The following is a 16,898-nucleotide window of genomic DNA, read 5'->3' as shown; positions in this document are numbered from 1 at the left end:
ACTCGCGCACGCACACAGCTGAGCTGAGGCGCGACCGTGTGCGCCGCAGCGTCGCGTTCACGCTTCTGCAATAAAGCGGAAGCCTTATTCTTCTAAGTTAACATTATTTTAAACTGATAACGGTGTGTCTGTCGGTGTCAGCTGCCTGTCCGCGATCTGTGGACTGATGTGGATGTGACGCTAGAATGGGCGAATTCCGCTGGATTTGACAGTAACTGTGGCAATGGATCCCACATTCTCACAGCTGGGTAACAAAGGTGCGAGTCATATATCATAAAATACCATTCACAATCCGATCATCTCTACATTTGATCAGCATGTGATTTTTTCTTTTAATTCCAGCCGATTACTGTTTCGGTCGACTCTTGTCATTTCACTTGTTGAACGATTTGACATGGAACAGCTGCCGCATAGGCAAGATTCATTGATTCGATCAATAACGCTCGTATGATTGATGTCTTTTCTATTTGACAGCGTGTGTACTGCAGAAAAGCACAGTAATTCATGCTTACACCATCTGACTGCAGTAAAAAGGGTGTCGCCTCACCCACACTCCTAAGTTCATATGTCTCCTGTATATAAAATTGTTTGTGTCTTTCCAGATTCTTATTCTCAAAGAATCGCTGTTCACCAGATATGCTCATACAATTAAACGTAGGTTAATTAAACGTAGGCACAAATAATTGAGGCTAATGGATATTTCATAAGCTTATTAGATTTTCTTTCCATCAGTTTAGGCATCGTCATCTTCATGCAGCAGCTTTTACAGTGATACCATTGGGGCTATTAGGACAAAATTGTATTCGTTTATTGTTGTGGTTAAATGTGAAATAAAATAACCCAAAAATACAAATGCATTATAGAAATTTTGCATAATTTAAAAAAAGAATAATTAACCATAAAATAGCATAACACAGCCATCAAAAGTTGTCACAAATTTGACAGCGACAGAAATCATAATAAAAACTGCACACAATCTCATAAGGTGAACACGTGTGTGTGTGTGTGTGTGTGTGTGTGTGTGTGTGTGTGTGTGTGTGTGTGTGTGTGTGTGTGTGTGTGTGTGTGCGTGTGTGTGTGTGTGTGTGTGTTCAGTTTGCCTTTGCTGATAATTTTCCAGTGCTCAAATGAATTGATTCATAAATGTGTATAGAAGACACGTGAAATTAACTATTCATGTGTCATTATTAGTGTCATTATTCTCTCCCCTGCCACTCTATGCTGAAGCAAGATCTGCATTCATTCACCACTTCCTAAAGGAAACATCAATCTATTGCTTTACACATTGTCACACAAGCAAAACATTCTTCATTTCACTTATAGGCTGCTAAAAATTGTGTTAATCTAGAGTTCAGGAGCTGAATTTTCAGCAGCTGGATGAAATTAATGTCTGAAGCTACTGTACATGGTTAGTGTTGTATGTGATGGATAACTGCAGTACATACGGATCCTCATGTGATTAAAGGGATAGATAGTTCATCCAAAAGTGAAAATTTACCCACAATTTACTTACCTCGGGCGGTTTCAAACCATTATGAGTTTCATTCTTCTGTTGAAGACAAAAGAAGATAAATTGAAGAGAGCTGAAGACCTGTAACCATTGACATCCACAGTATTATTCTGTGTTTAACAGAGGAAAAGGTTTAAACAAGTAAAGGTTGAGTAAGTAATGACGGAATTTTCATTTTTTGGGTGAACTATACTTTTAAGATCCTATGGATTGTACTGTGAAACATTCTCTTATACATTAGAACCTATAATGTTTGTGTCTTTAAATTCTTCCTTGTTTCAGCATCACATTTTCAGTGGCTCATATTTGGCTGTTTTGTTGAGCGTCATGCATTTTTTTTCCTTTTCTGAGTGCCCTGCCGTTTTCAACACGACATGTAAAACATAAAACTAGATGAACAACTATATGCAGAGCTATATTAAAAGCTCATTATCCCCTTAACTTTTGCACTAACTTTTTGATTTTGAAAATAGCATTCAAATTCAATGATTGTCAATCTTCAATGCTTTTGGGCATATATTTAAGCTTGGCCTCATTTTAACAGGCAGATGTCAGATTGTAGTTGATGAAGTGAAAAGCTCAAAATGTTTAATAAAGCAAAAGTTATGTGCCTTTAAGTGTATGTAAATATAAAACAATAAATGCATATTTCATTTTATTACATTAAACATGTATTTTACAAATCAAAAATCTTATAATTTACGTAAAGAATGTCAAAGCTAAAAATTTAACAAATTATTGTTCAAATTAGACGATGGTTCTCAAAGAAAAAAAAGCTTTCAGTAATATTTTGTTTGGGCGCAGTGCCAAACATCATGTCTTAAATCTCGAAAGCAAAATTTTAGGCCTTAAAAAGTCCCAAAGAAAAATCTTGTAAAGAAAAGTTAAAATAAAGCTTTTAACTTTTTATTTAAGTATGAACGTTTTAACTCTACCACGTTCTAACTTTACCATAATGGTTCAACTTTTTTCTTTACAATAACATTTGTTTAAATGGTTAAGTGTTTTTACTGTTCCATGTATTTACTGCGGGGGAAGCTGATCTGGACAGACTGTTGTGCATACATTTAGTTTATTATAGTTTTTAAAACCGTTAAAACATTTTTTAAAATTATTTTTAAAACGTCTGTATACAACTAGAGCTTGCTTGTTTTGACAACATTTCAACTATTATGCTCAGAATTAACTAAATTATATATATTTTTTAATTATTAAATTATTATTATTGTATTATTAAATTATATAAAAAAAAAAGTTTGATAGGGCAAATAAAATGTTTTCCAACTAGACCATTTTAAAAACTCCTTAGTGTTTAGCCCTGTATGACTCTACAATTTCCTTCATAATGGCCTTAAAAGATGTCTTTAAAAAGTCTTACATTAACTTGCTGAAACCTGCAGAAACCCTCTTTAAAGTAGACATCAAATTAGTAGGTGAAGTTTGGGGGTATTTGATTTGAATTTACTATCATGAAAGAATAGGCATGACAGAATACACTTTTATAAACAATATGGTTCATAAGTTTTTATAGTATACCTGAACTGATATATAAAAAACCTCTCTCAGTCAATGCTGAAGAAGCAGACACTGCCTGTGTATGTAGTTTTGTCATGTATTAAACTCTAATATACTGCCACGCCAAAAAAAGATATACTTACAGTAAGGGTCTATAGTTTAATGTATAATCATCAGGCTCAAATAGGCAAAGACTTCTTTCCACAAAAGAATTGATAAACACTTGACCTTAACCCCACTGATACTCTTTTGGATGTAAAAGAAACTTACCTTTAAGATTTGATGATCCAGTCTGTGTTTGTGTAGATGAGGTCCATGTGAAGGATGTGGGGCCCCTGCGCATGAGGATGCGTGAGCGTCTGCTGTGGGACGAGCCGCTGCAGATCTCCTGGCTAATGGAGGCCGAGCCATTCACCTCCTCCCTCCAGACGGGGGGTCCTGTGGCGGGCGCCAACATGACTCTGGAGCAGAAGACCACTTTTGCCTTCGTCATCTTCCTCTTTGTCTTCCTCTGCATGCTGATCGTGCGCTGCTTCCGCATTCTGCTGGACCCCTACCGCAGCATGCCCACCTCCACATGGGCAGATGGTCTGGATGGCCTTGAGAAGGGCCAGTTTGATAACACCCTGGCATAGAGGACAGACAACTCATGCATTTACATACTGCGATGAAGACAAATAGTCATTTCAGTTAATTGCCAAACATCCCAAAAAGTGATACACAAACACATGACACTGTAGATTACATACATTCAGAATAGTCATTTTGTGTACGAACAGTTCCAACACAGACTTTTAAGTAAGGGATAAGGTACATTCAGGCAGTTATCATCACAGAATAAAGCCTGACAGGTTTTATTCTGTGAAATAAATGTCTGGATGTACTTTATCTTGCTAAGTACATGGCTACTTGTCACAAAATGTAAAACTTAGAAACAAAACATTGTTCTGAGCCATAATAGTTTAATGATTCTTAATGAAAGGCAAAGCTGACAGAACCGAAAACGGCTGAATGGAGCATACACTAATCTGTGTAATATTCAGTTACAAGTTTGCGCCAAACAGACAGACAGTCATTCATATTTATGTGAACGTACTCACTGACAGCCAAGATGATTCGTAGTAACCAGATGAGACTGTGTTATTAGTTTCATCGATTGGTATTTTGGAATAACATCACTTGGAATGTCGCGACTGACCAATCAGAATCAAGTATTACAGCTGTGTAATAATGATAATTTACATGCACACACACTGCGCTCACTGCCATTCACATATACAAAAGGTTTATTCAGAAAATGATTGTGCAGTGCTTTATTACTGATCGAATGAATCTCAAGCTCCTATTGGCGCTGGGACACAGGGTAGCCCTCTTTATATTCTCTTAATACAACCATTGCTTCCTCATATCTGTGCTGTCGTTAACTGCCAAGTACAAATCTCTTTTCGAAGTTTATAAGCACTTCATAAACACTTATGACGCATTTGTCGAAGAAGCCTTAAAATGTGCACTGTAATCGGCCACTGTCAAAGTTTACATGTTTCATTGCAATTTACTGCAGTGCTTCTGGTCACATTCTGGGCCTTTTTAGAAATCTTTAGGTGATGTTATAGAGAGTTAGGATAGGCTATTAGATGAGTTGTTAAATCATTGTGTGCACTTCACAGATTCTGTACATTTGAACTATTATTCATAGTAGGGATCGCAGGATTTGTCAGCCTTAGCACAATAAATACTATGGTCTTTGACCACATCTCTACCTGTATTTTCATAGGCTGTAGTTTCGTAAGCCTTAACATGTGAAGCTGCCATCAAGAGAACTGTCATAATGTGAAGCTGACCAATCATCTGACCCTTTGAGTCGAACGCTAACCTTGAAAATCCATGGTCTTAAGAGATGATCAGAATGAAAGTGTTTTTGGTGGTACGATGCGAATGCTCCTCTGCCCTGTCAATTTTTATCTCATTGATGATTGTGATGATTTTTGTTGCACTAATTCATCTGTACCTGCTGTCACTGTGAAAGAGCCAACAAGCTTACTTAGTAAGGGGGACTTAGTAAAGATGTTTTATTGTATGTGCCACAACAAAAATTAAGATCATTCACTTGTGTATTTGCCGTGTTGAAACACTAAAATATTGGGGTTGGAGTGAACAGACTGTTTTCATTGATTCCCCATTAAGTGCTGCTGCTCTTTAGATGACACAAAGCACTAAACAGCCCTCTCTGTGTGTTTAATGTGTCGAACATTGCAGTATGTGGAGCCTCAAATCAATGACTATTTGTAATTAGACCTTCATACTGTTATACGAAATTCATGTCTGTGCAGTAGAGCAAAGTAATACATCTATAAAACACAAAGCTACAGTATATTACAACACAAATGATAGAATTATGAGGCTTTGTTTTCATGGTGTCACAACCTCATTTATGTTTTAGAGAGATGAATAATAAAACATTTCTAAAGCAGTATAAATGTCATTTTCTGCTTTCTTGTCATCATCTGTACATCCGGAGCTGGGTAGATTACCAATCAGTTGCTGATTAGTTACTGTAGTAATTTAATTACAAGTACTTGACTTTTGGAATCCTATTATGTATTCCACATATAATCTGTTATCTCTCTCTCTCTCTCTCTCTCTCTCTCTCAATTAATTTCAATTCAATAATTGCTTTATTGGCATGACAAATGTTACAAATGTTTTGCCAAAGCGTTTATAAAGTTTACATAAAAGTAAAAGAACATACATATATAATAAAAAACACAGTAAATAGTAGTAGTGGTAGAAAAAAAAGATTTATACATATAATAATTAATCAAAAATATAAATAATATATTATCCAGTATATCATATTATTATTCAATATATCATATATTATATAGTATACTCTGTGTATGTATGTGCGTTTATTGGGTAAATTGTCTAAAAATGATTTCATTGATAAGGAATTCAATTACTTGACTCAAAGAAATATAAAGAGATGTTATATTTTTGTAAACTTAACTGGAAGTTAATTATTTAAAATTAAGTTACATAAAAACCTAATAAAGAGTATGAAATAGTAGCTACTGAAAGCAGCAAGATGCACACACACAAACACACACTTGTATGTTTGTTGTATGTGGTTTATGGTAAATAATGAATTTCTCCATAGGCAAAAAGCTTATTACATTGCCTTACCACACCTTAAACATCTAAACCTAAAATTTGAATGGCAAAAGATAAAATTTTTTAAGTGTTTAGATTTACGAGGATACAAGGCATGTCCTCATAAGCCAACTTAACATTGTCATACCCATGTCATTATTCACATTTTCTTGTAAACCACATAAATTTGGCCTACATGCTCACACAAGAAACAAAACATTCATCCATTCTCCAAATCATTTATCCTCTGTAGGGTTGTGGGGCCCAATCTATTGAAAGAATGACACACAAACCTGCTTACCGGCTTTGTTTTTATTTGGTATTTACATTTTGGTCAATTAGATTACAAGACATGCATTTCTTTTTACAGCTGGTATTTTAATCCACCTCACCTTTTGCAGTCTAATTCTGTGAAATAAACTTCACATATGAATGCAGCATTTAATGTCATTTAAGCTGCATTTAATAAATGTATACATTTTTAATTAAATTCAAATCATCTTTATTTGTATAGCGGGATTTTGTAGATTGTGTCACATAGAAAAATTAATGAAACAGTGTCAGGTCAGTTTTCAGTGTTGAAGTTCAGTTTAGTTCAGTGTGGTTTAATATTCACTGCTGAGAGTTCAAACATTGAAAAGCAAATCCATCAATGCGTAGCTCCACGGGTCCCGAACCATGCAAGCCAGTAGGACAGCGCCCAGGAAAAAACTTCACCAATTGGCGAAAGTGAAGAATTAAAAAACCTTGGGAGAAACCAGGCTCAGTTGGGCATGATCATTTCTCCTATGGCCAAACGTCTTGTGTAGAGCTGCAGTCTAGGCGCCGGAGGCTGGAGAGCGCTGGACGTCCATAGTGGAAAGGCTGCAGGGTGATTAACATCAAGGGTGTCCAAACTTTTTGTATGAAGGGCTAAAAACCAAATATCACTGAGAGCCGTGGACCAAAGGTAAATTTACCAAACTATATACATTAAAGTAGCCATGGATAATTTCAATTTATTTCATAATATTTTAAAATAAATAGAAAACATCACTTTAAATTGTATTATCTAATGCAGTACAATTTTTAAAACAACTTATGGTAATAAAACAAAAACAATCACATTTATAACACAGTGGAGTTGAATACACTAGTCAAGCAGAGCCTGCCTTTGACTTTATTTGCTCACCAAATTCTCTGCATTGTCAGATAACAGTATATACATTTTTAAAAATCTGATTAATTTACACCATTTATATGAAACAAACATTTAATTTCACTTAGCTTTTAACAATAAAACAAACAAACAAAGGGTTACATTCAATTTGAGTTGCCACTCGAAACCATTCCCATTATTCTCCCCTTCTCAATTGGGATGTCGAGCCAAATCAAAGGTTACCATGGGCCAACATTTTAAAGAGCCCCTATTATACATGAAATAGGGTCATAATTTGGTTGTAAGGGTCTCCAACAACAGTCTAATATGCATGCAAGGTCAAAAAACACTTTCAGGGTCTTATAATCTGCATTTATTTTTACCTAATTATCCCAGCGACTCCCATATGAATCATTCAGCGATTCATTTGTTCCCAAACACCTCCTCAGCGCGAAGCTAAACTGCGCTGATTGGACCGATGACAGCCTGCTGTGATTGGTCGACACTGACAGCCTTCAGCGCAAGACAGAGTGAAATGCCCAGCAGCTAATCAACAATATAAAAGTAGTCAGAGTGCACACACGCTTCATAATTGTCACGGATTGGCCAGGCTCTTCCACCAGTATCACGCCACGAGCATCTTCACCTGAGTATTAATCACACACAGCTGCACCCAATCACTCCTATTCACTATAAAAGCACACACCTCACTTCACTCATTGTCCGGTCTCGTTCCTACGAAGCGGACTCTGAGTGAACACCTCCTGGTTATCACTCCCTTTCGATCTCAGCATTTGTATTTACCCATACTCTGTTTCCTTCCAGTCTGTCCAGTGTTCCCGGTGTCCTGTCAGCGTTGTGTGTATCGTCAGTCTGTCTTCCCCGAAAGCCCTCTGGTGTGTGCATTCGGTCATCCTCAGTATCTGTCATTCCACCTGCCAAAAAGGATCTTCAGTTCCACCGACTTCCATCCACTTCTCATTAATTATCCTTTTATGTTCAACTGTTGGAATAAATATCGATAAATACTTACTCACCTTGTTTGTCCGTCTGCTTCCATAACAGAAGACCGGACCTCAACTATCAACAGCATGAGCACTCACGATCCCCTTCAGGAGTTGGTGGACTCATTGAAGAGAGTGCTACTACCATCTGCTCCACTTCCCGAAGCACCACCAGCACCGAGCACTTCTTCCCCGTCCACCCACTCATCCAGTCCCATGGCTCGACCAGCGGCGGGCGGGGCGGAGGAGTGCAATGGTTTTCTCTTACAATGTTCTCTGGTATTCCCTATGCAACCTGAGTTATATCCCACAGATCGGTCCAAAACCGCATTCATCATCTCCCTTCTATCTGGGTCGGCTCTTCGGTGGGCTGAAACCATCTGGCAACAGTCTGGGCCGGTAACAAATTCCATTCAGTCATTCACCAAGTATTTCAAGGAGGTTTTTGGTCGCGCGGATACTGAAGTAGCAGCCGGGGAACAGTTGTACCATCTCAAACAGGGAGCCATGTCCACTCAGGAATATGCTCTCCGATTCCGCACTCTGGCTGCTGCTAGCGGATGGAATGAGCAATCTATCCTCACAACATACCGGCTCGGACTGGAGCCCAGCCTTCGGTTACAGTTTGCCGCCCTTGACGACACGATGGGGTTGGAGAAGTTGATCCAACACTCTCTGCGCTGTTCCGATCGTCTGAGGGTCTACCAGCATGATCTTCCACCGGTATCCCAAGCACTCCTCCATTCGCCAGAGCCAGCCGTCCCTCCAGAACCAGAACCAATGATCGTAGAATCTGGTAGACTCACGATCACTAATCGACAGAGGAGGCTGACCCAGGGTCTGTGCATGTACTGTGGTGCCGAAGGACATGTCAGGCTGGACTGTCCCATTTGTCCAGTACGCTCTGTGGTGAGTTTGTTCAGTTCTCCCATTGAAAAGATGCATCCTCTCACCACCAATGTCCAGTTAACTACCCCTTCTGTCTCTGTTTCAGTCACGGCCCTCATCGACTCCGGGTCAGCTGGAAATTTCATCTCGTACGCCCTCTGTCGCCAACTCCAGCTTAACACCGAAGCCTCGACGCACGTCTACCAGATTCAACCCATAACCAACGATACCCATTCCCAGGCACGTATCCATCGTAAATGTGAACCCGTCAATCTCCAAGTAGGACTGCTCCACAAAGAGGAGATTCAATTTCTGGTTCTGGAGGGTGCCTCAATGGATATCATCTTAGGGCACCCGTGGCTGGTGAAGCACGATCCCATCCTCTCTTGGGGCACAGGAGAAATAAAGAGATAGGATGAAGAATGAATATCCAGCTGTTTTCCCGACCTACCTTTAAAAGTTCAGAAACCCCTTACCATCTACTGTCGAAAGCCCAGTCGAGAAACGATCCATCCAGATCCTGAAGATTTACTCCGCATACGAAGACGTATTTTGCCCCAAGAGAGCTTCCCAGCTACCTCCACATCGGCCATGGGACTGCGCAATAGACCTGCTTCCAGATGCTCCTATGCCCAAAGGTAGGATCTACCCGTTGTCCCTTCCGGAAACTAAGGCCATGGAGGAGTACATTCAGGAGGCTCTGAGTCAGGGGTATATTCACCAGTCCACGTCACCCGCTGCATCAAGCTTTTTCTTCATGGCCAAGAAGGATGGAGGGTTGCGGCCTTGTATAGATTATCGAGTCCTGAATCAAGGTACAATAAAATTCAGGTATCCCCTTCCTCTCGTCCCTGCGGCCCTGGAACAACTCCGATCAGCCAAGATATTCACCAAGTTGGACCTCCGCAGCGCTTACAATCTGGTAAAAATGCGCGAGGGGGACGAGTGGAAGACGGCGTTTGTGACCCCTACAGGGCACTATGAATACCTGGTCATGTCCTATGGTCTGGTAAACGCCCCCTCCGTATTTCAAAACTTCATCCATGAAGTCCTCCGGGAGTTCCTCCACCTCTCTGTCATAGTCTACATTGATGATATCCTGATTTACTCCCGGAGTGAGGCCGAACATCGCCACCACGTTGCGGAGGTCCTACAAACCCTCAGAGAACACCAGTTGTACCTCAAGGCAGAGAAATGCTCATTCCACTTACCATCTGTTCATTTCCTAGGGTACATCATCGACCAACAAGGGGTTCACATGGACGAGGGGAAGGTCACCTTCGTTGTCTCCTGGCCAGAACCCACAACCATTAAAGAACTCCAACGATTTCTAGGGTTTGCCAATTTCTATCGACGTTTCATCCACAACTACAGTCTCATCACCGCTCCGCTGACCAACCTACTCCGTAAACAACCCAAGAAACTCTCCTGGCCTCCCGAAGCCGCCGCAGCCTTCCACAACCTCAAGCAATCCTTCACTCAAGCTCCACTCCTGACTCACCCTGATCCTGACCTACCTTTTGTGGTAGAAGTAGATGCATCTACCACTGGAGTGGGAGCCATTCTGTCTCAATACCACGGTACACCAGCATTACTCCATCCATGTGCCTATTTTTCCAAGAAGCTCAGCCCGGCGGAAAGGAACTACGACATCGGGAATCGAGAACTACTAGCGATCAAGCTTGCTCTAGAGGAATGGCGGAATGACACAACGGAAGACCTGTCAGCGTTGTGTGTATCGTCAGTCTGTCTTCCCCGCAAGCCCTCTGGTGAGTGCATTCGGTCATCCTCAGTATCTGTCATCCCACCTGCCAAAAAGGATCATCAGTTCCACCGACTTCCATCCACTTCTCATTAATTATCCTTTTATGTTCAACTGTTGGAATAAATATCGATAAATACTTACCTTGTTTGTCCGTCTGCTTCCATAACAATAATGTAAGGCGTGGATTTTGGCAGCCAGTGGGTGAATGTAAATACAGACGATGGACTTGAAAATACAGAAGACTAACTATTTTATTGAGCAAAAACTCCAAGAACTGGCAAGGAGATCTCCTAGCCCGTCCCAGTCTACCTGCTCTTTTCTCACACACACACACACACACACACACACACACACACACACACACACACACACACACATTACCCTCCTTCTTCTCAGAAGACACAACACTCACACACACATTACCCTCACCGTTCGCCTAGAGTGCCAGTTCAGCTTGCTGGGTGCAATTTAGACAACTCACCTCAAACCTGAGCCGAACTATTTTGAAACTTGACCGTTGCATGTGTGTAGGAACAGCTGACGATCTGTAAACAAAGCGGCACGTGTCGCGTTTTCAACGTGGCTTTACACGCGATATGAGAAGAAAAAAGAGTTGACCTGATACAATACACACGGTTACAAGTAACAAAACAGAGGAATGGCGACACTGGCTGGAGGGAGCCAAACATCCTTTCCAGGTGATTACAGACCACAAAAATTTACAGTACCTCAAGCTAAGAGACTCTGTATGATATTTTCGATATCATAGCGACCAGGATCAAAGAACATCCGAGCAGACGCACTTTCCAGAATTTATGATCAGTCAGAAATTATGGAAACACCAGCCAAGATCCTCCCTGAACAGATTACTGTTTGTCCCATCACCTGGTCCGCTCCTACAGTCGTCGCCACTCCAGAATCCAGAAATCCGCCGGGCTGTCCCCCCAATCGACGCTTCATCCCTGAAAACCAACGGGTAGATCTTATTCATTCCAGCCATACATCTTTGGGCACAGGGCATCTCGTCTCGTCTGGCTATCACCCACAGACCAACGGCCAGACAGAGAGGAAGATTCAGGAAGTGGGGCGGTTCCTCAGGACCTTCTGTCACGGTCATCAAAACTCCTGGAGCCAGTTTCTGGGCTGGGCGGTATACGCCCAGAATTCCATGCGGCAACCTACCACTGGACTTGCGCCATTCCAGTGCCTCCTAGGCTTCCGACCTCCACTCTTTCCCTGGGATGGCGAACCATCTGATGTCCCCGCTGTGGATTACTGGTTCCGGGAGAGCGAGAGGGTCTGGGACAGCGCTCATCACCATCTCCAGAGGGCAGTACGCAGAGCAAAGGAGGTATCCGATAAAAGGAGGATTCCAGGTCCCACCTATACTCCGGGGCAGAAGGTCTGGCTCTCCACCAGAGATATCCGCTTGCGACTGCCCTCCCGAAAACTAAGTCCCAGATTTGTTGGTCTCTTCACCATCCTGGAACAGGTCAACCCCATCACGTATAAGTTACAGTTACCACCACAGTCCAGAATCCACCCCACATTCCACGTGTCCCTTCTCAAACCCTTTCACGATCCTCTGATTCCCTCCGCAGAGCCTGGCCATGAAGAGGAACCTCCTCCCCCACTGATGTTAGAAGAAGGGGCTATCTACCAAGTCAAGGACATCCTATGGTCCCGGCGTCGTGGTGGTCAGCTGGAATACCTCGTCGACTGGGAGGGGTATGGTCCAGAAGAAAGGTCCTGGGTCCCCAGATCCGATATATTAGATCCCGCACTTATGGAAGAGTTCCACTCCAATCACCCCGAATTCCCAGCACCTCGAGGTCGAGGTAGACCACCACGGCATCGGAGGTTTAGGCCCTCAGGAGCGGGCCCTGGGGAGGGGGGTAATGTCACAGATTGGCCAGGCTCTTCCACCAGTATCACGCCACGAGCATCTTCACCTGAGTATTAATCACACACAGCTGCACCCAATCACTCCTATTCACTATAAAAGCACACACCTCACTTCACTCATTGTCCGGTCTCGTTCCTACGAAGCGGACTCTGAGTGAACACCTCCTGGTTATCACTCCCTTTCAATCTCAGCATTTGTATTTACCCATACTCCGTTTCCTTCCAGTCTGTCCAGTGTTCCCGGTGTCCTGTCAGCGTTGTGTGTATCGTCAGTCTGTCTTCCCCGCAAGCCCTCTGGTGAGTGCATTCGGTCATCCTCAGTATCTGTCATCCCACCTGCCAAAAAGGATCATCAGTTCCACCGACTTCCATCCACTTCTCATTAATTATCCTTTTATGTTCAACTGTTGGAATAAATATCGATAAATACTTACCTTGTTTGTCCGTCTGCTTCCATAACAATAATGTAAGGCGTGGATTTTGGCAGCCAGTGGGTGAATGTAAATACAGACGATGGACTTGAAAATACAGAAGACTAACTATTTTATTGAACAAAAACTCCAAGAACTGGCAAGGAGATCTCCTAGCCCGTCCCAGTCTACCTGCTCTTTTCTCACACACACACACACACACACACACACACACACACACACACACACACACACACACACACACACACACACACACACACACACACATTACCCTCCTTCTTCTCAGAAGACACAACACACACACACACATTACCCTCACCGTTCGCCTAGAGTGCCAGTTCAGCTTGCTGGGTGCAATTTAGACAACTCACCTCAAACCTGAGCCGAACTATTTTGAAACTTGACCGTTGCATGTGTGTAGGAACAGCTGACGATCTGTAAACAAAGCGGCACGTGTCGCGTTTTCAACGTGGCTTTACACGCGATATAAGAAGAAAAAAGAGTTGACCTGATACAATACACACGATTACAAGTAACAAAACACAACTGACCTAGCAACAGGATTTATTTAGAGACCTGATATATTATTTTATAAGTTATTTATTGCTTATTTATATGTTTTTAATCGAAGCTAGAAGAACTATCTTTTACAAAAATAATAAAAAATAATAATCTACAAAATAATGTAATACTTATGTTGCCCTTTTAAAAATTCCTTTATATTTTTTCAGTATTGTGCTAGTATTCGATATCCGTCACAAACACTCATATTTTTTAACTTGAGCACTAATTTTGTATTTTTGGCAATCAATTAATAAATAAATAAATAAATCCTGTAAAAAAAAACTGTAAAGCCCACCTTCATTGATTTGATTGGCTAGCATTTTGACATTGATGAGCTATCGTTGACTGTAGTTTAGTGGTTATATGACCCAACTTCAGATATAAAAACAGTCCTAGTTGAGTAATATTTGAAAATCACCTTGCCGTTTGTAGTTTTAAGCAAAAAACTACAAACTCGTAGGCTGTTCCAAACGTTTCATAAGTGATGTGCATATTCGCGTACTGCCTCAGTCTTCATTTAACTGATATTCTGGATTGAGCGAAGACGTGTTTACAGAAACCTTGAGCAAATCTTTGGATTTACGAATATCTATTGACTGACATATTTTCTGAGTAAACAGGAGTTAACTCGAAGACATTATGAGTGAAAGAGCACAGTTTATATTTGTCCACACGATGGCAGCAACAATAATGGGGTTTGGCATGAGAGTGTGAGGAGTTTTGCCCTAAATTGTCCTACAGAGTTTACCTTTAACTTTAATCCTCAACTGATCTCGTCATTGACTGTATCCAGAATCACCCCTATACCCTCATCTAATACTCCTTACATTAATCTACTAAAATAGCGCATTTAAAGTATGAATGTAAACGAATAAGTGAATTGAAGCAGATTTGTTTGTGTTTTTCTGGTTGATAAACCCCTCAGATGTATTGGATTCTGCTTAGTCAGACCCAAGCAGAATACTAGTAATCAAACAATGTAGTTGTACAATGTTAATTTAACAATTAAATAATTTATTTATTAATTTATTTAAGGGTATAGGGCTGCGATTTCAGATATAGCCATTGGTTAGCTTGTTTCAGGAGTGTTTGATAAGGGTTTAAGCGAAACTCTGCAGGAATCCGGCCCTCCAGGACCCTGCAGTAGCTTTTTTTAATAACAAATTTCAGAAGATATCTTCATAAATGTCAGGTTTAATGTCTCATACAGTCTTGATTAACTATCTCTTTCTCCTTGTACAGACTGCTGTGATCTGATAGAAAAGTGCCTGGATAAAGAATTGTCAACACTGGAGGACGTCTTACAACACAAATGGATGAAGAAGCAGGAGATACAACTGATACAACTGATCCAGTAGGAAACAACATTTCTAATACTGGCACACACAAAAAGTTGATGATGTCACATTAGTTTTCACGATGTCACGATCACTTGCGCTGTATCTACATTATAAATAAAACTAGGGCGCACTTTTGTTATTATTCTCTGCAAGTCATCTGTCTTGATGTCTTCGTTTACTCAGTGCTACAGCTTAGCACCTGAAATTGTAACGAAATTGTTTAGATGATAATACCAATTTAAATTATAAAAAAATATATTTTATAATTAATTAAACCTATCAAATACAGGGACTACGCTGAAGGAAAGGGAAGTGATAAACTCTTTTTAGCAACGCATGATATATTTTCCAGTGTGAAGGCTGCTCAGTTTAACTGGACTTAAGATTTTTACAGTTCGAATTGTTGACTGACTAGTAGTTTATTTATTGAGTGGAATAAAGAGTCACGAAATTACAGAGAAAATTATTTTCTTTGGACATAAGAGAACTAACCGAGTTAGTGGCGCCATCTAGCGGCGGTGTCTTATTTAGGTAACTATTCTGCTAAACATTTAAACTGTTAAAGCTGAAAAAAAATAAACTTAAATTGTGTGGCCAATAACAAATATTTATATAAATAATATATATATATATATATATATATATATATATATATATATATATATATATATATATATATATATATATATATATATATATATATATATATATACATATTTTTTTAATCGTCTTCCTTCTTTTTTGTCCTCGGCTGATCACATGCCTGACATGAACACACATGAAGGTGTTTTACTAAAACTTTACTCAGACCCCCTAGTTTTTCATGATTTTTTTTTCGATAAAAATGCCTTATTTTGTCGTGGTTAGTTCCTGAATTCCTAATTTTGCGATTAATATAAACCTTCATGACACAAGTCATAAAAATAAAGCTAAGATCTAGGATCTAAGATCTAAAACGATAGGGGTTAAGCCAAAGGAAGGTTACATACCTCATTTTTACTGACAGATTTCACTCCCCGAGGCATTTGACATTATGTACCTCCCTCAGAATGTATTAGGGCTTCCCTTACTGTATTAAACCTAAAACACGTCAATGGCAGTGAAGCGTTTTCTCTCATCATTTTCAATAGAAAATCATTTATCGATTTGGCACATATTATAACTGCAGTCATACATATAAATCAATAATAATCTTATTCAATTGGGTCACGTCCAGCCACCGTCATCCTTGAACCAATCTCCATCATTGTAAGCTGCTTCCTTTTTCTGTCTGTTTCATTGCTCCATTTGTTTGATGTTAGACGTTGTTAGTCTGAAGCGCCCCAATTCGTGTCATTTTCTTGATTTGCGCCACAGGATGTCTAATCGCATCTTTGACTTGACATGTAGTTCACTCGAGCTTCATCCGCATCTGCTTACTCCACGGGCTGCAAAACAATTACCCCCCATTCTCATGTAATGTTAGGATTGTGAGGGCGCTGGTGAGATGTCATTTTTCGAGAGACACTCAAATACATCACGTGCGCTGCGTATGCAATATCTGTAAGTCATGTAAAACAATTCATTGCAAACTGAAATAAATATAATTTGATTGTTTTAGAGTTGGATGTTTTATGAGATTATTTACATTTTTTGTGTTTAAATTAAAGATTGCAAAAATTTCAACGTTTTGTTGATTTTGCGTTGGA

General features: G+C 40.2%; 1 protein-coding gene across 1 annotated transcript; it reads left to right on the top strand.

The window, feature by feature from the left end:
* The first annotated feature begins 37 nt into the window (after positions 1 to 37).
* Positions 38 to 5,487, top strand: LOC130236349 (cortexin-3). The gene is made up of 2 exons (XM_056467029.1): positions 38 to 257; positions 3,332 to 5,487. The coding sequence occupies exons 1-2, from the start codon at positions 224 to 226 to the stop codon at positions 3,658 to 3,660; spliced, it is 363 nt and encodes a 120-aa protein (XP_056323004.1). The 5' UTR covers positions 38 to 223; the 3' UTR covers positions 3,661 to 5,487.
* The last annotated feature ends 11,411 nt before the right edge of the window (positions 5,488 to 16,898 follow it).

Source organism: Danio aesculapii, chromosome 10, assembly GCF_903798145.1.
Source record: "Danio aesculapii chromosome 10, fDanAes4.1, whole genome shotgun sequence".
NCBI classification, from domain to species: domain Eukaryota; kingdom Metazoa; phylum Chordata; class Actinopteri; order Cypriniformes; family Danionidae; genus Danio; species Danio aesculapii.
Note: the sequence above shows the minus strand (reverse complement) of the source record. Positions and strands in the feature narration are given on the sequence as shown.